The sequence below is a fragment of the Pongo pygmaeus genome, chromosome 4, assembly GCF_028885625.2.
Source record: "Pongo pygmaeus isolate AG05252 chromosome 4, NHGRI_mPonPyg2-v2.0_pri, whole genome shotgun sequence".
Taxonomy (NCBI): Eukaryota; Metazoa; Chordata; class Mammalia; order Primates; family Hominidae; genus Pongo; species Pongo pygmaeus.
In genome coordinates, this window is record NC_072377.2 from 142,476,447 (window position 1) to 142,502,056 (window position 25,610).

At 38.1% G+C, this 25,610-nt stretch overlaps 2 protein-coding genes across 16 annotated transcripts in view; one reads left to right on the forward strand and one right to left on the reverse strand.

Moving 5' to 3' along the window:
- PKD2L2 (polycystin 2 like 2, transient receptor potential cation channel) overlaps nucleotides 1-16,503 on the forward strand; it is a 53,855-nt gene extending 37,352 nt beyond the window's left edge. For 2 of the 4 annotated variants that reach the window (XM_054488803.1, XM_054488804.1), the window contains 2 exons: nucleotides 9,850-9,962; nucleotides 10,372-10,479. In XM_054488803.1, the coding sequence (XP_054344778.1) occupies nucleotides 9,850-9,962; nucleotides 10,372-10,462 (204 nt within the window). In that variant the 3' untranslated portion in view covers nucleotides 10,463-10,479. Of the gene's footprint in view, nucleotides 1-9,849; nucleotides 9,963-10,371; nucleotides 10,480-13,840; nucleotides 13,899-16,131 lie in introns of those variants that run through there. The other 2 variants (XM_054488802.1, XM_054488806.1) reach the window with 2 other exon arrangements.
- The window catches only part of FAM13B (family with sequence similarity 13 member B), a 91,118-nt gene continuing 77,219 nt past the window's right edge, over nucleotides 11,712-25,610 (reverse strand). For 6 of the 12 annotated variants that reach the window (XM_054488793.2, XM_063665511.1, XM_054488790.2 and 3 more), the window contains 8 exons: nucleotides 25,379-25,460; nucleotides 21,727-21,956; nucleotides 18,995-19,078; nucleotides 18,669-18,764; nucleotides 16,889-16,972; nucleotides 16,631-16,794; nucleotides 15,692-15,793; nucleotides 11,712-14,099 (listed from right to left, as the gene is read on the reverse strand). In XM_054488793.2, coding sequence (XP_054344768.1) covers nucleotides 13,976-14,099; nucleotides 15,692-15,793; nucleotides 16,631-16,794; nucleotides 16,889-16,972; nucleotides 18,669-18,764; nucleotides 18,995-19,078; nucleotides 21,727-21,956; nucleotides 25,379-25,460 — 966 coding nt within the window. In that variant the 3' untranslated portion in view covers nucleotides 11,712-13,975. The remainder of the gene's footprint in view (nucleotides 14,100-15,691; nucleotides 15,794-16,630; nucleotides 16,795-16,888; nucleotides 16,973-18,668; nucleotides 18,765-18,994; nucleotides 19,079-21,726; nucleotides 21,957-25,378; nucleotides 25,461-25,610) is intronic. The other 6 variants (XM_063665515.1, XM_054488796.2, XM_054488797.2 and 3 more) reach the window with 1 other exon arrangement.

The window sequence follows — 25,610 nt, forward strand, 5'->3', positions numbered from 1 at the left end:
CTCCAAATAAATCTCCCAGAATCTAGATCCTTTCACGTTCAGGACAAACCATTTGGATTTCAGATGCTTCCTCTCTCTACCTGTACTCTCAGCCAGATACCTAATCCTACAGGTGTATACTCACTGTGTGAATATCACACTGGGTATTCATAGTGAGTATACTCAACGGAGATGATTTGATAACTTTTCTCTTGTAATCATTAATGTAATGAATTACTTTAACAATTTTGTATTTCAAAAATTGTAATATGTAACATATATCTGACAATAGCAGAATTTAAGGAACACCTGTGTTCCTTAAATATACTATTACCACTACCACTTAAAAAAAAAAAAAAGTGAACCATTGCTCTACTTCTGGTCACCACCTCTCCCCTCCAAATGCTCAGAAAGAAGGCAGCAGGGTCAGAAGACTGTAATAAGCAAGCAAATAAATATTGAAGTTCTCATTTTCGGATAAAGGAATTACAAATGGAAAGGCTGAAGGTGAATTTTGTGGTGCTGGATTGGAATCTAGATCTATTTGTGTACATACATGTATTTTCTAGCTCTGTCCAATTCACTATGAGGGCTAGAAGAAATGACACCCTAGTAGCAATGAGCATTAGTACCCAGATCTTGGCTTCCAAATAGCATTCTCCTCCAAAACAAACTGGGGCTCCTTCGAGGTCTCGCTAATTCCAGGGCTGGAAAGTACAGCTGACTCTTGAACAACATGGGTTTGAACTGCACAGGTCCACTTAAATGCATAATGTTTTTACCTGGATCAAGAATTCAGTACTTGCGGGCTAAGGAGGGCTGAGTTTTCCCTATATGTGGGTTCTGCAGGGCCGACTGTGAGACTTGAGTATATGCAGATTTTGGTGTACTTGGGGGTCTTGGAACCAATCCCCCATGTATACCGAAGGACAACTATACAAGATGAGTCTGGAATAGCTTATTGAGACATAAAGTAAAACTGCTCAAAGAATGATGGAGAATCTGTTAAAATAATCTGTTTAAGGGGCTCAAGCTGGCCAAATTTGAGAATATTTAAGCATTATGATCAATAATGATTCATAACCCATTGAATAAAAGGATTCTATGAATGAGACTTACAGGTCTCTCCACCAAATACTTATTACAAAAAGAACTGCAGTCATGTTAGGGTGGAGAAAGTCTGACAGCACCTTAATCAAGTAAGTGACCACTATCAACACTGAGACAAATGGAAATTATATGCTGCCTGATAGGAGGCCATGAGAATTAGCATCCTTCCTGTGACATCCTTGTCAAAGACATATAATCTTAACCTAAATCATGACAAAATTTAAATTGAGGGACATTCTACAAAATAACTGGCCTGTTCTTCAAAAGTGTCAAGTCATGAAGTCAAGGTAAAGCTGAGGAACTATTCCAGATTAAATGAGATTAAAATGATATGTCAAGTAAATACAATGCATAATCGTGGACTGGATACTTTTCCTATAAAGGCATCATTGGGACAACTGATAAACTTGAAAGGGAGACAGAGGATTAGATGGTAATCATCTATGAATATTAATTTTTTTATTCTGATGGTTATACTATAATTATAAAAGAGGATGTCCTTGTATGCAGGAAATACAGACTGAAGTATTCAGGGATGATGGAGCATTCATGTTGGTGGCTTTCAAATACTTCAGGAGGAAAAAATATTCGTATTGTTCTTGTAACTTTTATCTAAATTTGGTATTTGTTTTTGAGACCACACCCAGATAATTTTTGTATTTTTAGTAGAGACCGGGTTTCACCATGTTGGCCAGGCTGGTCTCAAACTCTTTACCTCCTGCCCGGCCTAAATTTGATATTCTTTAAAAAAAATCAGGCCGGGTGCGGTGGCTCACGCCTGTAATCCCAGCACTTTGGGAGGCGGAGGTAGACCATTCCTGAAATAGAAGGTGACGTGAATTGAAAGACATACTGTGTATATGGGAAACTTTACCTAGAATGGTCAATAAGAGGCTTATCCAAGTAAAATTTGGGTTTACTTAAAGAAAATCAGGTTAGCATAACAACATTCAACACCATAAATCAACAGAACACCTACAATATATTGAAGGAAAGAAAATGTAAACCAAGGAATTTTATATTCGGCAAAGCTGCACTTCAAATATAAAGGCTCAAACATGCCTGAAGTCAGGAAATACTATCGTCTTTCTAAGGATTCTACTAGAGGATGAGCATCAGCCAACCAAGAGATGACTGGAGAGACTGGCGAGGTGGCTCACACCTGTAATCCCAGCACTTTGGGAGGATCACTTGAGCCCAGGAGTTTGAGACCAGCCTGGAAAACATGGTGAAACCCTGTCTCTACAAAAAGTACAAAAATAAAAATTAAAAAGTTAAAGAATATCATTTAGAATAAACCAGTAAGAAACATCAGCATAAGTGTACAATGGTAAATAATAAGACTTTTATTGATTAAAAAAACATTTTGTTTTGTTTGAGACAAGGTTAGCTCTGTTGCCCAGCCTGGAGTGCAGTGGTATGATCACAGCTCACTGCAGCCTCGACCTCCATGGGCTCAGGTGATCCTCCCACCTCAGCTTCCCAAGTAGCTGGGACTACAGGCATGCGCCATCACACCCAGCTAATTTTTGTGGTTTTTGTACAGATGAGGTTTCACCATGCTACCCAGGCTGGTCTCGAGCTTCTGGGCTCAAGTGATCCATCCGCCTTGGCCTTCCAAAGTCTTGGGATTACAGCTGTGAGCCACTGGGCCCAGGCTTTCTTTCTTTCTTTTCTTTTTTAAAATTACATAGTGATGGCATCTCACTGTGTTGCCCAGGCTGGCCTTGAACTTCTGGCCTTGAGCGATCCTCCCGCCTTGGCCTCTGAAAGTGTTGGGATTACAGACACGAGCGAGCCACTGTGCCCAGCCCTATTTTATTGATTTTAAAACACATTTTTTTTTTCACATTTTAACATATGTGAAATCAGAATGTGTTTTATAATTAATGGTCAAAGTTTAATTGACATTTTTTACCTAAGTGGTACATGAAATAATGTTATGTCTTACAAAAGATGTCATCTCTCATATACAATGAAAAATAACATTATTGAATATAATTGGGTAGTAGAGGAGAGGACAATGAAGAAGAATTTACAAGCTAATTTGCTTGTTGATCATAGGAGGGAAACAAAGCAAGAAAGGGAGGACTAAGGGTATATAAAAAGATACACAAAGATGGCTGGGCGCGATGGCTCATGCCTATAATTCCAGCACTTTGGGAGGCTGAGGCGGGTGGATCACCTGAGGTTGGGAGTTCGAGACCAGCCTGACGAACATGGAGAAACCCTGTCTCTACTAAAAATTAAAAATTAGCTGGGCGTGGTGGCTCATACCTGTAATCCCAGCTACTTGGGAGGCTGAGGCAGGAGAATTGCTTGAACCTGGGAGGCGGAGGTTGCGGTGAGCCAAGATCAGGTCACTGCACTCCAGCCTCGGTGACAAGAGTGAAACTCTATCTCAAAAAAAAAAAAAAAAAAAAACATATACAAAGACAAACCAATAGAACAAAAATACATATATTTCTATAGGGCAAAATTGCCAAAACAAAAAAAAAAACAAAACAGACCACACGGTAAAAGACTTAAAATATAAATATAAAACAGTATAACTGCAATCAGATATATCTAACATAAATACATGCAAATAAGCTTAATTTACTTAAAAAGAAAAATATTTTCATCCAGCAAAGCTATGCTTCAAATATAAAGGCTCAAACATGCAAGAACTTAGGGAATACTATCATCTTTCTAAGGATTCTACTAGAGGACAGATGACGTTTGAATCACAAAGCAAACCCAGTTCTATGCTATATCCTAAAATATATACTTAAAGAGATTCCAAAATGTTAAATATAAAAGCATGATCAAAGACCTAAAAGGCAAACAAAAGATATCAGGGGACACAACTGAATATAAATCAAAGGATTCTAGACAAAAAGCTCCAAATGACCTAAAGACTAAATAACTTTATGAGGCTAAGATTAATTTTATCAGTTATGAATATCTATGCACCAAACAACAGAGTATCAACTTTAATAAAGATTACTGGATTTTAAAAAGGAGAAATAGGAAAACACAAAAAAACAAAGAACAGATCAAGAAAAATAAATGGATTAAAAACCCAAAACAATATAATAAATAAGATGATCGTACAGTTGTATATTAAGTTCTGTACTCTCAGAAAATACCCCTCCTTTTTAAAAACTCATTCATAAAAATTGCTCACCTATTGGGCCACAAGGAAATCCTCAATACATTCCAAAAGTTAATGCAGAAAAAAATTTTCCGAAAACAACATAATAAAAATGTTAGTAACAAAATCAGAAAACGAAAAAATTCTTTGACTAAAAAATATCAAAACTCTCTATTAAATGACTCGAGTCAAAGAAGAAATACAGGCCGGGCGCAGTGGCTCATGCCTGTAATCCTAGCACTTTGGGAGGCCGAGGTGGGCGGATCATGAGGTCAGAAGTTCTAGACCAGCCTGACCAACATGGTGAAACCCCATCTCTATTAAAAATACAAAAATTAGCCGGGTGTGGTGGCACACATGTATAATCCCAGCTACTCAGGAGGCTGAGGCAGGTGTTCACTTGAACACCGGGAGGTGGAGGTTGCAGTCGGCCAAGATCACGCCACTGCACTCCAGCCTGGGTGACAGAGTGAGACTCCATCTAAAAAAAAAAAAAAAAAATGAAATCATAGAATTCCAAGAAAAGAAAATAATAAAAACACCATGTAGCAGAATCTGAGAGAAAGTAAAAAAATACCCAGAGAAAATTAAGTCTTAAATTTATCAATAAAAATGTAAAAGTGAATGTAAAGAAGTGAATGTAAAGAAGTGAATGTTGGCATTAATTTTCAAAAAAAGATAAATAACAAGAAAAAAGTTATTAAGATTAAAGTAGAATTAATGAGTTATAAACAATAGTAGTAGTATAAATAAATCAAAAGGCTAGTTCCTTGCAAACATCAGTGAAAAGAAATCCCTAAGTAACTAGTGGAATAAAGGAGAGAAAGCATAAACATACAAAGTAAGAAATTACAATGGGGGAAATAAGAAACGGAAGGAATTAAAAGATCTCACTAATAGACTTTTTTGTATAACTCTATGAAAATAACATTTAAAAAACTGAATGAAATGGGTAATATTTCTATGAAAATAAAATTTATCAAAACTGAGCCCAGAAGATAAAAAGCCTAAACAAATCCATTCTGTAGAAGAAATGAAGTCATCAAAGAGCTGTCTCCAAAATCGATCAGATGGTCTTCACAAGGAAATTCTACAACATTTTAAGGAGCAAACAGTTTCAAGCTACTTAAGCCATTCCTCTTTGCCCTAGCAAAGAGAAAAGAGAAACTCCCAAATTACGTTTATGAAACTACTATATATTGTGCCAAAAACAGAAAATCTCATGTATAAATCTTGAAGCAAAAATCCTAAATAAAATATTAGCAGATAGAATCTAACAGCACACAATAATATATCAAGATTCAGACAGTATTTATTTTAGGCATGAAAAGATGGTTCAAAATTGGGTAATCAACTAATTAACATAATTCATTGCATTAAAAAAGGAAAACTGCATGATCATTTTCCACAAATGCTGGGTATTTTATAAGTTTCAACACCCAATCTTGAGGGGAAAAATAAAAATCAATGATACTTCCTTGATATGATAAAAACATTGATCTGATCCTCTTCACCTTACTTAACAGGAAAATACTGAACATGTCAGGGACAAGATAGTGATGTATTGGAGGGGTAAAGTCAAAACAATTAGATAAGAGAACTACATTAGAGGTATTTCTAATTGAAAAAAGTAAAACTGCCTTTACTTTACTTATGATTCTCTTCAATTTTCTAGGTATACGATGATCTGAAAAATCACAATAAAAAGATAATTAGGTAAAGTAGGAAAAATAATTTACATAAACATCATATATGCAAACATCAATTGGTTTGCTAAAAATTATAATAGAAGACCTTATTTGTAACAGCAACAAAGTAGAAAATGCCCAGCAATTAACAAAATGTTCAAAACCAAGATAAGAAAAAACTTTAAACATTCCTTAAAGACACAAAAATACGGCCGGGCATGGTGGTTCATACCTGTAATCCCAGCACTTTGGGAGACTTGAGGCGGGTGGATCACTTGAGGTCAGGAGTTTGGTGAACATGGTGAAACCCCATCTCTACTAAAAAATACAAAATTAGCCAGCCGTGGTGGTGTGCACCTGTAATCCCAGCTAGTTGGGAGGCTGAGGCAGGAGAATTGCTTGAACCCGGGAGGTGGAGGTTGCAGTGAGCCAAGATCACGCCATTGCACTCCAGCCTGGACAACAAGAGCGAAACTCTGTCTCAAAAAAAAAAAAAACAAAAAACAAAAAAACCACACAAAAATACACCTGACCAAATGAGAAAACGTACTACATCTATCAAAGCTCACTCAGAAAGAAACCACAATATGTATTTCAAATAGAGAAAATATACTACAGTGAATTGATTACTACACAGGTATTACAAGACAGAAAAAAGTGAAATGACAACACTGAGGCAACTCATAATGACTACAGGAAGAAGTTACCACTCCTAGGGCTAAGATTACAAAAGGTGGTGTTACTAGAACCTACTATCTTAGAGAAGGTGCTTGTGGAGCTGTTGCTCAGTCCTGTGATGAGAAGGTACCTCACTGCTGCTGCTGATAAAGGTTGAGTATTCTTTATCCAAAATACTTGGGACTCAGAAGTGTTTTAGAGTTCAGATTTTTTTTGGATGTTGGAATATCTGCATTATATACCTACTGGTTCAGCATTCCTAATTCAAAAATCTGAAATCCAAAATGCTCCAGTGAGCATTTCCTTTGAGAGTCATGGAGATGCTAAAGTTTTGGATTTTGAACACTTCAGATTTCCGATTAGGGATACTCAATCTGTACTTCTTGAGTGGGTGTGATGAGGCTGCTTCTGAGTATGCCAAAAGCAGCTAGATGCTACAGCTGGAGCCACTGCTGCTGGAGATAACTACCATTGCATAAGCAGTGCCAATAGAAACAGAACAAAAAACAAAACAAACCAAAAAAAAACCACGACCTTTCTCCCCTCTATCCTCAAATACTGGCAGAATCTAACAAGAATCCAGGTATTAAGAGTTTAGGGAATGAAGCTTACAAAGCCTAAAACCCAACATCACAGAGTATAAGAGGGTAAATTTTGAGCTGAACAGTTGGTCCATTCCACTCTTGTGGCATACACATTTGCACTTCCATAAAATGACGATTCCAAGCTTCTATCCAGTAAGATCAAACTATCCTTTATACAAATGAAGGTACTTTCACCTTCTCCCTAAAAAGGGAGAAGCAAAGTCCCAACAGTAATTGTATCCATCTGTGGATATTATGACCTCTTCTAGTTGAATCACAATTCCTTAAGAATACTTTGCAACCTAATGTTTAAACTACAGTTAGCCACCACCAGTATTCCTTAGATAAAAGAGAAAGAAAATATACACATAACAAGCAAAGAAGGAAATAGGAATAGGGGCCACAGTCTTTGTTTCTGTAACAGATTACAAGGCTACAGTTGGTATTTATAACTTCCTTCTCCTACCCATTCCATATCATTTCCTTTGCCTACAGCCAAGAGCTCAGCCAGCTGCATTAGGATTAACCTTAATTAGTTCAGAATCCGAACTCTCAGTGGTCCTGCCTTTAACAGAATGCTGTGGTTTCCCATTACCTTTTACTTTTGGACATGGAAGTATTAAGAGGCACCCTAGAGAATCCCTTGGGCACAGTCTGCTCTGTGCTAGTTTGTGGCAGTAATCCAATTTCTCCTTGGTAATTCGGATCAATCACCTCAACACATAAATAACCACTTCTTTCCCTGCTGGTTCTGTAGACATGAGGAATCCCAAATGGTCAAGTGGCAGTCTCAAATTCAGTTTAAGTCAATTGTTGTGCCCCTTGGCAGAAGCATGCTATCTATGAGGGTCTGTTTCTTTGGGTTTCCCCTGCTACCAATTATTCATCAGTCAAGAGTTGTCAGAAAAACAGAAATCACTTAGGTAGTTTAAAAAGAGGGAGTTTGGTACACAGAATTTGCTTCTGAGATATTACAGGAGTATAAGGGCCAATATGAACATGAAGATCATCCAGAGACAACTAACCGCAGGAGGCAGCTACCACAAGGGAAGGAGGTAGGGCGACCAGGACCTAGGAGCTTGGAGCAAGGGTCACCAAAGAGTTGGTGCTCAGCTTATGAGGAAAGGTACCACTTCCCTCTGAGTGTCAAGGAAGGCTTCACAAAAAGAGTGATGGCTGAGATGGATTTTTAAAATAAGTTTACTATGCATAGTCTATTCTATCTTTATTACTAACACATCCACTTTATAACTGGCCTGGTCATTTAGAAATGGTTTCAGGGACTACCACTTTAGCACATTAAAAGTATTAGTAAATGAGCCAAACCATGGGTGCTGTAATGTGTCCAAAACAAAACTAGGATTGAAAGCCATCCTTTCCTGCTTCGAATATGTTCGTTTAAGGCTGGGTGTGGTGGCTCGCACCTGTAATCCCAGCACGTTGGGAGGCCGACGCAGGCGAATCACTTGAGGCTGGGAGTTCAAGACCAGCCTGGCCAACATGGCAAAACCCATCTCTACTAAAAAAAATACAAAAATTGGCCAGATGTGTTGGTGCACGCCTGTAATCCCAGCTACTCGGGAGGCTGAGGAAGGAGAATCCCTTGAACCCGGGAGGAGGGTTAGCATTCAACTTCCACATTGAATGCTAAGATTGCGCCACTGCACTGCAGCCTGGATGACAGAGTGAGAGGTTGCAGTGAGCTGAGATCGTGACACTGCACTCCAGCCTGGGTGACAGAGTGAGACTGTCACACACACACACAAAAGAAAAAAAAATGTTGGTTTAAAGAAAGGCACTCTCTAAGACAGTTTCTCTGACCAGAAGAGTACACACTTATCAAGCAACCACAGATTGTATGACACTAGACATCACTATCCTCTCTGAGGAAGGTAATCAGAATCCTTACAAAGGGATCCACTTTGCTACCTAGCATTATTGCTGGAGCAGGGAAGTATCATACCAATTTACTGAGAAGGTTTTGAATCACATCTGGGTGCATTGTCTCCTCTTTCTTTACCTTTTTCTAGTGCTATGGTTATTTTCCACAACACACAGGCCCTTTTTATCTGTAGCTGGGAAAAGGGTATTTGGACACTGTAAGGAAAGCAGGTGGTAGTGAGAACAGTGCACAGGAAGGTTCAGCAACACAAATTTTGTGGTACAAAGGGCTTGTTTTTTGATACGTAGACAGACTGGAGTACACACATTGACTAACCAATGCAGTAATTACAAAGAGGGGGTTTTGAAGTCATCTGGCTGAGAAGCTGCTGGAAAGGCCAAAAATACCCACAGATACACTTTGAATCTAATTACTAGTTACATTTGCTAAATAACAGAAGTACAGAAAGAACATCTTAGCTTTGACCACAAGAAAGAGAAAATAATTTAGATGGAGATGCTAAAGGGAAAAGGCAGTGAAATGTAATTTATGATTTGTTTACAAAGCTTCCCTAACTATGCTAGACAGCAATTACACCAATCAAGTCCTCTGAAGTGACTTCGCTGATGCACAGATCTAAAATCCAGGCAGAGCAAAAAGTCAGCAGGGCTCAAAATCTGAGGGCTGGAGAGGAGAACAGCTTAAGATCCTCAACCCTGTGATGCTTGTGTGCCAAAGACTTGAAATAGAGAACTAAAGATTGCAGCCTTTACTTGTCCTCTACCCTGACAGGAGATTCAAAAGGCAGAGCAGATGAAAAAATGGAAAGAGAGACTTGAGAAAAAGTATTATTCTATGGAAATTCAAGATGACTACCAGCCTGTCACTCAAGAAGAATTTCAAGAGTAAGCTTATGTTCTAACCAGACTATTATGGGATATCATGACATGGGCATTAAGGACATGAGTTAAACACATTATTTTCCTGAACCCAAAACCTTATTCTATTGGGATGCCTTTATTTACTTTCTATCCAATTTTAAAGTTGCATATGACTCCATTTGCTTAAAAGGTGAGAAGCTTTTGATTACATCCCTGTATCTCTAAATAACAGAAACTGCCATTTATATTTAATTTGCATAACAGATCCTGTTCTCCACACAGCTTTAGAATATTAGATCTATAACTGGCCACAAGAGGCATGTTTTAGGAGCTTACAATTCTATCTTCCCAAAGCATTTCACACTAGTAACTTGCTGTCTATACATGAAAGTGTATTACTGACTCGTTCTCTACTTCCTTCGAAATTTTCTAGACTCTTTTTATATGCTGTGGAGCTGGAGAGGGAATTACACTACATCAATTTGAAGCTAAATCAAGTGGTGAGAAAGGTTTCAGCTCTATAGTATTGAGACAAGTGGAGGTAAGAATCTGTGATGCAATCATTGAGCATTTCTTATTCATGTATTACTTCATAAACTTGTGCCCTTTTCAGGCACACTTTAAAAAGTACTAAACAACCTATCATCAAACTCTCCTTAGGGTCAGAATTAAGTGCTTCTGACAGGGACTCACTGTACAATCCATGCATATTATGACAAGCCTCCAGTATACACACACTGGTACAAAGGATTTTATAATGAGGTTTATTATCAAATTCTAGAAAAGTGAAAGAAAAGTACAAGAAAATGCTTCTAGTTCATGGGACAGGTCTCCAGTAGTTCAGTAAGTAGATAGAGAAAGACAGTTTTCTCATAGTTACAGAATAGAAAAACTATTGATGCTATCAAGTGCATCAGGTACCATGTTCTGAATTCCTTTGGCCACAGATAAATTAATAAAGGCTTAGGATTCTGGGAAACCATTATATAAGACCCAAGTAAAGTAACCTCCCTCCATTCTTTAGAATTTGAAGTCTTCTGGAAAAAGCCAAAGTGTAGAACAAACTCCCCAGCCACCTACAGAAATTTCACTAACATCTTCAAACTGGAAATTTACCTAGACCATTTCTAAGGTGTAATGCATTTAAGGTTTCCCAAAAATAAAATACAGAGCAGGGTAGGCGTATCACTGTCATAAGAAGTTATGTTTGGAAAGTGTAAATGAGGATGCTGTAACAGCCTTATTTGGAGGGTTGGAAAGTTGTGTGTGGCTGGCATTTTGGAAATTGGAGAGAAACTCTTCTAATTTTTCTAGGCTATGTAAGCCCCCCTACGATAGCCATATTATGTTCTCTTAGCCCAAGCAACATCATTTGACCTTAGCACTCAACTTCCACATTGGTGCTCAATAGTCCCTGAATTTTAAAACTCAAATATAAAGACATTTTTAGATTACTACTCACCTTCCTCAGGACAAGCTCTTCTCTTAAGAGACTGTACATCAAGTGTTCTTAATAGGATAATTCATTGTAACAAGAAATGCTAACTGTTCTCTCTGCGGCTTCTCCCTAGATTTGCACAAGGGAATGAACAACATGGCCTTTCCCTGTCTTACTATTTCCCAGAGTTGTAGCCAGACAAATAGTTTAGTGACCCTGTTGTTCCCTACCATCGCCCCTAGGTGGGATCATTTAAACAAAGCCTAAGGTGAGGGAACACTTGAGGTCTTTTTTTTTTAAGCCCAGTGGAAAAACAAACATACATTTACAATGACTTAGAACTTTCAAGTTCTTTTATTATAAAAGTCTGTACAATGAAGTGCCAGACACAGCAATGCAATTATACCGGTGGACATATATATCTATATATTATTTGTATATAGATATACAGTTTTTATTTGTACCAAAGTAAAACTATCACCAACTGCCTAATTCTACCAGCTACTGCTCAACTATGACACACAATACTGTCACAGAGCATAAGTGCTGCCATGCCACTTTTACATATTCTACTCACAGCCAAACATTAACATTGAATAACATCATGAAGCAGCTGTTAATTCTAAAATGAAACCAGTCAGGCCACTGACTTATAAAAATATGGTACTCATATAGATTTAGCATTATAAAGAAGGAATATATTATTTAAAACATTTAAATAGTGCATATGGACATTTTTGCATGTGGTATATAAAATAAAACATTCATATAAAATACACAGTGCACATAAAATTAGATGTTTGGATATACTCCTATCTGGAGACTGAAGGAAATCTGAAATGTACACTGCATGATGGATTCAAATAAAAATGATAAATCTTTTGGCATTTCCAATTTCACTTTTCTAGGTATACATTATGAATAACCTAGTTGTATCAAAAGGAAACCACACAAAAAGGGCAGGATTTAGTGCTTTTCTTTATTCCCCAACTACACATTCACTACTAGGTCTTCCCTCACCTCCCCCCCCCCAAAAAAAGGCATTGCACACACGGGTGAAATGTGAAGTACTAGAACTGCTATTTATTATCAAACTACTTCATGTGCTTACTATGTAATAGTGCCAGAAGTCTGAGGTTCATGCTTCCCTCACCTTATTAAAGGATGTTGCAAAATTCCATTTTTATATGGAACAAATTGTTAATATTAGCTAGTTAAGAAAACCATGCATGAGTCATTGCATGCAAAACATGGGTATAGTCAAAGTGAGACAGTCATCAATCCAAAAAAGCACCAGGAAAAAAAAGTTAACACTTAGATTAAGCCTGACCCAAATCTGCTGTTGTATTGTTAGCATAAATGAAGTCATCATTCTGTAACAATGATTAGCAGAATGATACCGAGACAGTACCTGAAGAAAAGCCATGCAAAGCCAAAGGAAAAAAAGATATGCTAAGAGTATATGACAAGGGGCATACCACTACACATCCTGTAAACGGCTGCTTTAAACAGCATGTGATGATTGACCAAAGGGTGGTCCCTTAAGAGGGCGTTGTTGTTGTCATTGTTTTGGTATGGATTTTGCTGATTAAAATAGGAGGGGAAAAAAAAAAAGATAACCCCCTGAAGGTACATGTGAAAATGCAGTGGTAGAGCCCTTGTTAAGAACAGATTTACTTTAGGCATAATATTTTGCTGATTTAAGCCCACTGATTGAACACACAAATCTGAGCACCATCAGAGTTCCTACATACTGACATGGCTATTTTCTCACATTATCTGGAGGTGGGTTGGGGAACAGCGCGGATCTGATCCAGACAAATCACACCATTGCCAGCGGATAAACAGTAACTCAGGAAACAGTAACTGAAGTCCCATAGGCAGCATGTGGCATGATTCAGTCCTGTGTGTGATGTGTGGTGTGTGTTTTCAATATACTAAGCAAGGTCACGTTTTGGTCTACCAACCGTTATCTTCATCCGGGAGCTGTGTAACCAGTGAATTGCAAAATTTTACTAACATACTACCTGTGAGAAGGTGTCACTTTGGGAATTAAACAGAAAGGTGTTCCACAGTAGGACTTGAAATCTCAGTTTGATTTTGGTTTTCTAGGAAAACAGAGAACACAGTTGCATATGTGCACTTTTATAGGCTTTTCTTTCAAATTTTCAGTCATTCTGTAAGAAAAAGGCAACAGAAGAATTCAGTATGAAGATTTTCCTCCAATTTTCTTCAGTAATGAGAAACAAAAAGTTGGTAATAACAAAAAGCTTGCATTTCCAAAGTTCTTGAAGTTGAAAGGATAAAATTCTAGTCTTTTGCTAAAAGGATGTATCTGTAGTACAAAACAATGAAGGAAACCATGTTTGCTAAAGGTGGAGAGGACAGTCTGTGGTTAATATGGAACATCACTTACGCTCCCTTGAGAGGGCCTACTTACTCTCCCATCATTTGTTTTGTTTAGTGGCACCACAACCAAGTACAAAATGAGATTCTCTGAGTGCCTGACAAAACGAATTTAAGTACCAGCCAAGTACACATGATGACAGCTTCAAGGAATACAACTGACTTTATGATATGAATTTTCAAGGAATGTATCTTATATGGATTTTGAAGAATCTTGTTTGCTTATAAGAACTTCAAGAAGCCTAAGCTTGGCTTTAATTTTCTTGTACTCCCTGTACTCCTCAAGTACTGGAACACGATCTTCTTTCTGGGCATTCCTAGGGGAGAAAATAAAATTTGTAATGTTCTAGAGATCATTTGGAAAAAAAGATCCAAAAGTTGTGTTAATATGAGACATACTGTTACTAAATATAAGTTCAAATAAAAAGTCGTTCTCTTAAAAAAAAAAAAAAAAAAAGGTTATTGAACTAATACCCTCATCCCCAAGGAACACTTCTAAAATTTCTGATGGACTTCTCTACTGATAGATTAAATGATGCTATACTTATAAATAATCAATATAGATAACTGGAGGAAATCCAGTATTTTAACTGGACATCCAGTGCTAGACTCTGCCAGGTCTGTGAGTGTCTATTAAGTGTTGGAGGCTACACTGAGTCATTTAATACATTTAGTTAACTGCGGCTCCAGTGAATTGAGATGTAAAAGTAAACGATCTTACCTGCAACAAGAGTAATTTTCTAACTTTATAGTAATGACCCAATGCAATTCAGTTTAATCGCTAGCTAAAGCATCAAACTATCCTAATTATAAGCAAAATTTTCTTCCAATAATACAATGAAACAGTAGACACTTGGAAAAATGCATTTCTGCACTTCAATTTATTTATTTATTTTGAGACAGAGCCTTGCTCTGTCACCCAGGTGGAGTGCAGTGGCAACATCTCAGCTCACTGCAAGCTCCGCCTCCCGGGTTCACGCCATTCTCCTGCCTCAGCCTCTAGAGTAGCTGAACTACAGGTGCCCACCACCACGCCCGCCTAATTTTTTTTGTATTTTTCGGTAGAGACAGGGTTTCACTGTGTTAGCCAGGATGGTCTTGATCTCCTGAACTCGTGATCCACCCGCCTCGGCCTCCCAAAGTGCTGGTATTACAGACGTGAGCCACTGCGTCCAGCCCACTTCAGATTTTTTTTAACAATATGTGCCAACCTATATAGGAGACTCACAAAGCAGAGGGTAATAAAGTACAGATATTTTAGAATTTGTAATACTAGCTATCAGCTTGGTAAGATAACCCAGCTACTTAGAAAAATGTTTCTCAGGCCTGAACTGAACCCAAACTTCTGGCCACCATCAGAACTGGAATGTATTTTTCTTAGTTTTTAAAAAGAGCCCTTCCAAGTCAACTGTGCATTACCTAGTTAGATAAAGGCACGTGCCATACTGTATTATAGGAGCCACATGCCTGGCACACTGTTACACACCTTGGAAACGGGCAACCTCAACACACAGTATGAACACAATGGTCTCAGTATAAAATAAAAAATCCAAACTAGCTGAGGATACCACGCCTGTCATGGGATCTTTTCTAAAATAAGAGGTATCTCATTTCACAACCACTGCCAAAAGGGTAAAGATGTAGAATTAAAGAATATAAAATCACTGCAATACAACCAAGGCTCCCTAGGACAATCTGAAAATAGTTAATCAGATGTTGTTTACACTAGCTGTGACTATTCCTGGCCATTAAAAGCAAGGCCTCAGAGCATAAAGGAATGTTTTAAAATTTTTCAGTGCTAGCATCCTATATGCACAATTTCTAATCCCACATATTCCATTATTTCAACATATGGTCAGTTTGTGAGTTAGATAAGAAAGATGACTCAATTTTGTGATGCTCAACAAACCTTCCATTTTGTTGATAAAATGCTTCTTCAAATTCCCGCAATGTTTTGCGTAGTTTCTTTTTTTCAGCTCTGGCTTTCCAAAGTTGTTCCAATAATTCAGGCCTAGAATTGAAATGGTAAAATACTGAAGGGCACACTTGATTCATTATATTCTTAAGAGAGGTTCTATTTCTGGCTGCAAATTAAAAGCGGCTGAGGAACTCTTAGGTCTACCAATGCCTAAGCTCCACTGCAAACCAATGAAATCAGAATAGCTGAAGGACTCAAGCATCAGTACTTTAAAACTTTCCCAGTGAAGTCAGGGCTCAGAACCAGTGACATACACCATATCGTCCAAAGGTAAAGAAGTGGATATAGAACAAAAAGATCAACTCGCAACTAGTTCCTGTACTTTGTTATAAATCAACTGTAGGATTTTATTTGTTTGTTTCCTTTTTTAGAGACAGAGTCTCACTCTGTCGCCCAGGCTGGAACAGCGGTGCAACAGTGGCCTCAACATCCTCCAAACAGAGAATCAAGTGATCCTCTTGCCTCAGCCTCCCAAGTATCTGGGACTACACGTGCACACCACCACCCCTGGCTAATTTAAAAAAAATTTTTTATAGAGTCTGGGTCTCACTACGTTGCCCAGGCTGGTCTTGAACTCCTGGCCTCAAGGGATCCTCCTGCCTCAGCTTCAAAAAGTGCTGGGATTATAGGCATGAGCTACTGTGCCTGGCTAGATTTTTTTTTTTTTTTAAATTTTTGAAACACAGTAATGTTTTATTTAAAAATGGGAATGACAATAAATATTTGCAAATCACACTTAAAAAGCATGTGTCTTTTGATAAATTCTTGATTCATCTCCTATTAATTCCTTAATGCTCATTTAACATCAAATTTCTTGGCATATACATTTTATTATAAAAATAGGCTAAAATCACAAATCAGCATACATACATAGAAGCTGCTCGAGAACTTGACAATCGGAGATCCAGAGCCAGTTTTTCTTGATTTTCTTCAACATCAGATTCAGAGTTTTCTAATGAAGACTGTACCTGTACTGCAGTTTTCAAGATATCACCTAACTCAGATGACAGATTAACACCATCTTCTTCTTCCTCCTAAAAAGATATCCAAAAAGAGAATCAAACATGCCTTGTCTTTGAACTTTTCCCTTAGGGAAGGGATCAGATAATTATTTCTTTAAAGGATTACCCTGATTTCTTCAAAAAAATGTGCAGTTTCTCCTTCTATGATTGGCTGTAACATCTGACCCCTTCGCTTGGTAGATGGAGATCCCTATAACAATCAATAATATAAATAGTTTTACATTTTAAGTATTCAAAGTGTCCAGTGAAGCTTCACTTCATTATGTTACGAATCTTCAACTTTATTTTCAAAATCTTAAACATTTGCTTTAAATCTTTTTAGGAATTGCTTACATTTATTTTTGCTTCTATTTTTATTTATGCACAAGGAAGATAATAATTTATGTCTAGAAAAGTCTAAAAGAGCTCATATACAACAGATATTTTAAAAATTCTAAATGGGCCAGGCGCGGTGGCTAATGCCTGTAATCCCAGCACTTTGGGAGGCCAAGGCAGGCGGATCACAGGTAAGGAGATCGAGACCATCCTGGCTAACACGATAAAAGCCCGCCTCTACTAAAAATACAAAAAATTAGCCAGGCATGGTGGCGCGCGCCTGTAGTCCCAGCTACCCAGGAGGCTGAGGCAGGAGAATTGCTTGAACCCCAGGAGGTGGAGGTTGCAGTAAGCCGAGTTGCACCACCACACTCCAGCCTGGGCAACAGACCAAGACTCTGCCTCAAAAAAAAAAAATTCTAAAAGAACATACATATAGTTTAATTGGAAGCACTTTTCTTTTTAAAAATAGGTGTCAACTTTTTTGGTTTGAGGACCATTCTATACTCTTTTTAAAAAATAACTTTATTAAGATATAATTATATATCATAAAATTCACCCTTTTAAAATGTATAATTTGGTGGTTTTTAGTATATTTACCAAGTTGTGCAACTATCTCCACTAATTTCGGAACGTTTCATTACCTCAGAAGAAACTCTGTGCCCATTAGCTGTCACTCATTTGCCTTCTCCCGCTAGCCCTTGGTAACCACTAACCTAAATTCTGTCTCTATGGTCTTGCCTATTCTAAATATTTCATACAAATGGGATCATATAATATGTGCCCCTTTGTGTCAGGCTTCTCTCATTCAGCTTGTTTCCAAGGTTCACCCACGTTGTGGCATCGATCATTATTTCATTGTTTTTTATGGCTGAAGAGTATTTTGAGTGTATAGGTTACCACATCTTATTTACTCATTCATCTGCTGACATTCGACTCAGCAATTCCATCACTAGGTATATATATCCAAAAGAAAACAAATCATTCTACCAAAAACAACACATGCAGTCACATGGTTATCCACAGCACTTATTCACAATAGCAAAGTCATGAAATCAGGTGCTCATCAACAGTGGATTGGACAAAGAAAATGTGGTACATATACACCATGAAATATTATACAGCCATATCATTATGCAAATAAAAGGACATCATCATGGCCACAAAACTGATGCATTTTCAATGACATGAATTTAAATGGAAAGAAACTAGACAAGGAGTCTGAATGAGTTTCCCATTCTGCTTCTGTCACTTACAAAGTAGATTAGGCACATCACTTACTGCCTAAGCCTCAGTTTCATACCTGTGAAATGATGCTATCATATTCTACCTGCTGTGATTTTACTTGTCAGGATTTAATGATATAAGCATACATAAAAATGCTTACAAGTGTCTGGGATATACTAGCAGACATTATTAGTTTCCTATTTTAAAATCAGTAATCTCACCTTACAATGACAATTATTTCTGTCTTGGCTGTGTATTTCTCCAATATACCACAATAATAATTTTTTTTGGGAACAGTACATCTTGATAAAATGAACTAGAGAATTATTGCTTATTTTACTTACAAGGACAGGAGTGATGCTAGCTCTTGTCAGCATTTGTTTTACAAGCCTGTATCTATCATAGAGAGGTTTAACAATGTGCCTTTCTTCCTTGGTCACCTGAAGCAAGAAAAAAAAGAAATTGTCTAGTCATCACAAATCTAAAATGTCCAAAACATTAAACAATGACTTATTCCCCCAATTTCAAATTTTATATTAAATACATAGGCAATCCCCCAATTGTAGGAAATAATGCTCAAAAAACAGCCCTGAAGAATGTAGGCCACAAAAGTGATTCATGTTCTTTTTTAAGACATAAAATCAAATCTTTTTAGCAAGAGAGATATTACCGGCCTTCCATGTTGACTTTCATAGTAAAGAAGACTTTTCTGAAGAGAAGCTTTCTCTTCTACCAAATGATCTTTGGTCATTTTCTGGAATTAAACAAAAAAAAAACAAAATACAAAAAAAACAAACAAACAAACAAAAAAAACAAAACAACTCCACTGGCACCATTAATATTCTCCTCACTCCCACAATGTAAATAATTAGGTAGAAAGGGCAGATCATCAACAGTCTAGCCCAGGCCTTTGCTTGCAGATTTGCAGGCAAAATTTTCAGTCTCCTGTACAATTTGCTCTTATAATAAGTAGGTACCAACCCCTTTGATGGCTTTACATTTTATCTGAATAGATTATGAATACTGGCTTGGGTAAATTACCTGACCTCTTTGTATTCAACATCCTCATCTGTAAAATGGGAATACTTCGTTCTACCTTAAAGGGTTCTAATGAGGACTATTTATGAGTTCTATGTAAAGTATTTGCAACACTGCCTACCCAGCACAGAGTAAACATACATAACTGCTTGCCATTTCATTTAATGTTGTTGGCATTTTATTGGCATTAAGATGAGTGGGCATGCATGCGCATGTGCATACACACATAGGTTTTATAATACAACATTTATTCTAAACCATTAAGAAAATCTGGAAGCAGTATAGTGGAAAGATCCTGGAAAAAGCTCAACAATGTCCATTTGTGACCTCATACTTCTCTATTACCTCCGTTTCCCTTCAACAAGAGTTGGCACATTCTTTATACTGCAATACTCTTCTCACAGCTTTTAGTAGTCTAATTAGTAGAGTAAGCAATGCTTCCCAAATTCATTTGTCCACAAACAAGCTCCATAGACAAATAAATATGGTAAGTCTTGCATACTCTACTAATTAAAACAAATTTGTCCCCTTCGTTCTATAGGATCAACTATTAACACCTGAATGTGTGTTCCACAGAATACCCTTTAACACTAGACCAAATAATCTCTCTACTTATTCCCAGGACTCATTACTACTACCCTGGTCTCTCATAAGAGTAAAATTGAAGATTAAAACAATTCACTGGTAACATCTTGCTATAATAAATATAACTTTAGATTACATACATTCAGTAGAGGATAGCTGAGTGTAGTCTGTCAAATACTGTGATTTCAACCTCAAGCTTGAATCAGTCTTAAACCAAGGACAATACATTTGCATAAAGTTGTGGGGGGTGGGGGAATATTTATTCTAACATAAAACTTAAAACTAAAAGAAAGGGCTTGGTGCTGTGGTTCACACCTATAATCTCAGCAATTAAGGCCATGAGTTCGAGACCAGCCTGGGCAACATAGTGAGACAGGATTTCTACCAAAACAATTTTTCTACCAAAAAAATTTCTTTTTTTTTTGAGACGAGGTCTCGCTCTGTTCCCCAGGCTTGAGTGCAGTGGTGCAATCCTGGCTCACCGCAACCTCTGTCTCCCAGGTTCAAGCAATTTTTCTGCCTCAGCCTCTAGAGTAGCTGGATTACAGGCATGTGCCACCACAACCGGCTAATTTCTTTGTGTATTTTTAGTAGAGATGGGGTTTCATCATGTTGGCCAGGCTGGTCTCGAACTCCTGACCAAAGGTGATCCACCCACCTCAGCCTCCCAAAGTGCTGGGATTACAGGCGTGAGCCACCACGCCTGGCCAAAAGAAATTTTTTTGTAAGCAAAAGAAAAGTTAAGAGGGGAAGAGATGAGAATGACTAATTCAGCTCTGTTCAAGGGAAAGAAAGACTCCAATATTTGGATCATGAGAGAGGTGTACTCTGTTGTCAAGATAAGAGTTCCACATCAGGACTATTACCTAGATAAAATTTCACCTGAGACAATCTACTCTCTCCATTCTCCAAGCAAATCTCATCCAATATAAGATTAGGTTGCCAAGTGCTTTGATCAGGACTGCCCTAGGCACAGGCTTTACTGGGGAAGAATAATGGCTCTTCAAAAAAAAAAAAAAAATTCATTTAATCCTCATAACAACCATATCAAGTTAGTATTAATGGACATAATCACGTCCATATATGTTATAGGATTGTTGAAGGGGCTGAGTGGCATAATGCATAAAATATAACCAGCCAATGTGGGGCATAAGCTAGGAGCTCAATACATACAGCTATTAAGACACAAGGACAGGATTCAAGCTAAGGTCTGTAGGTCTGTTTCATGCTTTATTTATGTATTTATTTACTTATTTTCTCACTCTGTCATCCAGGCTGGAGGCACAGCTCACTGTAGTCCTAATCTCCCGGGCTCCATTCATCCTCCCACCTCAGCCTTCCAAGTAACTGCAACTACAGGTGCATACTACCACATCCAGCTAATTTAAAAATTTTATTTGTAGAGACAGGGTCTCACTTTGTTGCTCAGGCTGGTCTCGAACTCCTGGGCTCAGGCAATCCTCCTGCCTCGACCTCTGAAATTGCTGGAATTAGAGGCATGAGCTACCTGTTTCATGCTCTTTATACACTCATCTTGCCAACTGCCTCCAACATAAATGAACTCATCAGCATTCTAGTTTTTTCAGTTTTATTATGATTCAATTCTTGAAGTATTTGGCACTTCTGTTATGCTGATTAAAGCATGTTTCTGAATCTGCAAAGATGGGGAGCAGATTCAGGAAAATCAGACTACCTAGACATCTCTATCCTGCTATAGTAATTATTTTGTTTCAGGAATTCTAAAGGCTAATCTGGGCAAAAATCATAGCTCAAGATTACCTTGATATCTTCTGGAAGACACCTCTCAATACGTTTTTCTTTCAGTCTTTTAAGAATAAGTTCAAGGGTTGCTTCTTTAGATGGTTTCTTCTCCTTCTGAATGACCTTGGGTTCATCTTCATTCTCTTCATCTTCATGGTCTAGAGAAGAGCCAAAGCTTTTTGGAAGTGTGTTACTACGTGGACGTGTCTGAGGTACAAATTCTCCATCAGAATTTTTCTGTTTTGCATCTACATGTCAGAAATAAGGACAGATCAATAATAATTGGTTTTAGCTTTGACCGGGTCAAAGAATAAGCAAGATACACAACAAGAAAGTATACATTAACAGCACACAGACTTAGATACTTCAAAGCCAAATAAAACATTTAAGAAGCAAAAAACAGCAAGACAGCTATTCTAGGCTGGGCGTGGTGGCTCACACCTGTAATCCCAGAACTTTGAGAGGCTGAAGCAGAAGGACTGCTTGAGCCCAGGAGTTTGAGACTAGCCTGGACAACAGTGAGACCCCATCTCTACAAAAAATTTTTAAATTAGCTGAGGCCGGGTGTGGTGGCTCACACCTGTAATCGCAGCACTTTGGGATGCCAAGGTGGGCGGATCACTTGAGGTCAGGAGTTCGAGACCAGTCTGGTCCACATGGCAAAACCCCGTCTCTAATAAAAATACAAAAGTTAGCCAGGTGTGGTGGCATGTGCCTGTACCTGGTGGCACACACCTGTAATCCCAGCTACTCAGGAGGCTGAGGCAGGAGAATCACTTGAACCTGGAAGGCAGAGGTTGCAGTGAGCCATCATCAGCCAATGCACTCCAGCCTGGGTGAGAGAGTGAGACTCTGTCTCAAAAAAAAAAAAGCTACTTGGGAGGCTGGGGTGGGAAGACCACATTGAGCCTGGGAGGCTCAGGCTGCAGTAAACTGAGATTGCACCACTGCAGTGCAGCCTGGGCAACAGAGTCAGACCCTGTCTCAAAAAAAACACAAAAACAACAACAAAAAAAGAGAGAACAAGCTATTATTTTTATATCCATAGACAGCCTATTATTGAATAAAATGCTCTGATGGGCATGGGAGATACAGAAGAAAACAAAACAGACATGGTTCCTGTTCTCGTGGAGCATATATTCAGGGAAGGAAAACAGTAACCAAATACTCAGATTAGTAAAATAACTTTAAAGAATGCTACGATCTATAGATAAAACAGGATGGAGTCACAGTGCTAAAAGGAGTATAATTTGTGGAGGAACAACTACATTGGATGGGATTGACAAAGAAGACCTCTCTGAATGGTATCATCCTGGTAGAATACGGAACAAGGAGCTCGTCTAGCACAAAGGATTTAGTGGAAGGGCATTTGTCCCCAGTGAGGCAATAGCCAGTGTGAAGGTCCTAAAGTTTGGCAAGTTTGAGGAACAGAAAAGAGATAAAAGTGATAAAATCGGCCAAGGGCAGAGTGTGCAAGGCCTTGAAAACCACAGTAAGGAGTTTTGACTTTATTCTAGGTGGAAGCCCACTGAAGGGCTTGAAAAAGAAAGTAATATGACTTTTTATTTATTTTTCTTTTTGAGACAGGGTCTTGCCCTGTCACCCTGGCTGGAGAACAGTGGCACAAACATGGCTCACTTCAGCCTTGACCTCCTGGGCCTAAGTGGTCCTCCTGCCTCAGCCTCCAGAGTAGCTGGGACCCAGGCTAACATGACTTTTTTAAAGATAATTCTGACTACCATGCAGCAGACATACTACAGAGCAGTAAAAGTGAAAGAAAATGGGAAAATTAGGAGGCCAATGCTAGACAATTTAATGGTATCAACTACTAATAAAATCAAGGTAATAATTTTCACTGATGACTGGAAATTGGCATTAAACAAGGAAATCTTTAACAGAAGTATAGGGGAAAATTAAGTGATACTCTAAAGAGGAGTTAAGAGACATTATCTTGGCCGGGTGTGGTGGCTCACGCCTGTAATCCCAGCACTGTGGGAGGCCAAGGCAGACAGATGGCTTGAGCCCAGGAGTTTTGAGGCCAGCCTGGGCAACATGGTGCAATGCCATCTCTACTAAGAATACAAAAAAATTAGCTGGGCATGGTGGCATGTGCCTGTAGTCCCAGCTACTTGGGAGGCTGAGGTGGGAGGATCGCTTCAGCCTGGGAGGTGGAAGCTGCAATGAGCTAAGATCGTGCCACTGCACTCCCCGGCAACAGAGTAAAACCCCGTCTCCCGTCTCAAAAAGAAAAAAAAAAGAGAGAGAGAGAGACACAGAGAGAGGGGCAAACATTATCTTAACCACAAGAATATAAACTCCATGACAGCAGGGACTGTGTCTGTCTTGTTCATTGCTATATTCCTAGTTGTCTACAAAGTATTTAGTACCTCAGAAATACTAAACACTTTACCGGGCTGGGCGTGGTGGCTCATACTTGTAATCCCAACACTTTGCAAGACCGAGGTGCGAGAATTGCTTAAGGCCAGAAGTTTGAGACCAATCCAGGCACAAAGCAAGACCCCAACTCTATGCAAAATTTTTAAAAATTACCTGGGTGTGGCAGTGCATGTCTGTAGTCCTAGCTACTCTGAGGCTGAGGTGGAAGGATCACTTGAGCCCACCAGTTCAAGGCTGCAGTGAGCCATGACCATGCCACCACACTTTAGCCTCGGTGACAGAGCAAAATTCTGTCTCAAAAAAATAAAAAATATACTTTTTTTATTTTTATAGGCCAGGTGCGGTGGCTCACACCTATAATCTCAGCACTTTGGGAGGCTGAGGCAGGTGGATCGCTTGAGCCCAAGAGTTTGAGACCAGCCTGGGCAACATGGCAAAACCCCATCCCTACTAAAATTACAAAAATTAGCTGGGCTTGGTGGCGTGCACCTGTAATCCCAGCTACTCGAGAGGCTAAGGCACAAGAATCACTTGAACCCAGGAGGCAGAGGTTGCAGTGAGCTGAGATGGCGTCACTGAACTCCAGCCTGGGCAACAGACTGAGACTCTGTCTCAAAAAAATTAGAAATAAAAATAAAAATAAAAACTTTATTGAGTAAATTTAAATGAATAAACCAAGGTGATGCTCCAGATAATAAACCCCTATTTTGCATAATTTTTAAAGTAATAATTATTAAAACACATACTCACTAAACATCCACAAAGTAAATATACTTCAACAATTACTATACTGGTTTGACACCCAGAAATGCAATGCCTAGTTTATCATTCAAGAGTTACAATTTAGTCTTTGTGGTATAAATGAGTCACTGTGATTAGACATTCTTAGTCTTAGATGAAAATACCTACCAAAAAATCTTAATGAAATATCCAACAAAACTCAAAGCTGCTTAATATTTGAAATATATTTCAGATAAACTTTATAACATCAGTTCACTTATGAATATACAATCTCAGGTATCTTTCAAAAAGATATTACTAATAAAAACATAAAAAAGACATTTAAAATATAATACAGAACTACAGTACTGTACTATAACACAGTACTACAGTATGCAATTTTGACCCTAATAAAACAAAAAAAGGTAACTTTTATTTTTGTCAAACAGTGCCCAAGATTTAAAATTATGAAAAGTTGTATTTGTAATTCTCAGACATTAATATAAAAAATTTTTTAAAAAGCAAATATATTACAAAATGGCACATAATATACCTTTAATTTGCTTCCGCAGTTTTGTAAGCTCTGTCATCCATTTTAATACCTTTGGATTGGCAGCAATATCACTGTAGGAGGGCTGAAAAATTATGGAGCAGAATCACTGACACTTGTGATAAGCAATAGTTATGTTAATTTATGTCCAAATAGTATTTTACAATTCCCACAGCAAAGACTACTCAATTCTCATTTCATCTTATTTTAATTAGATAGTGCAGGATATTAAGTC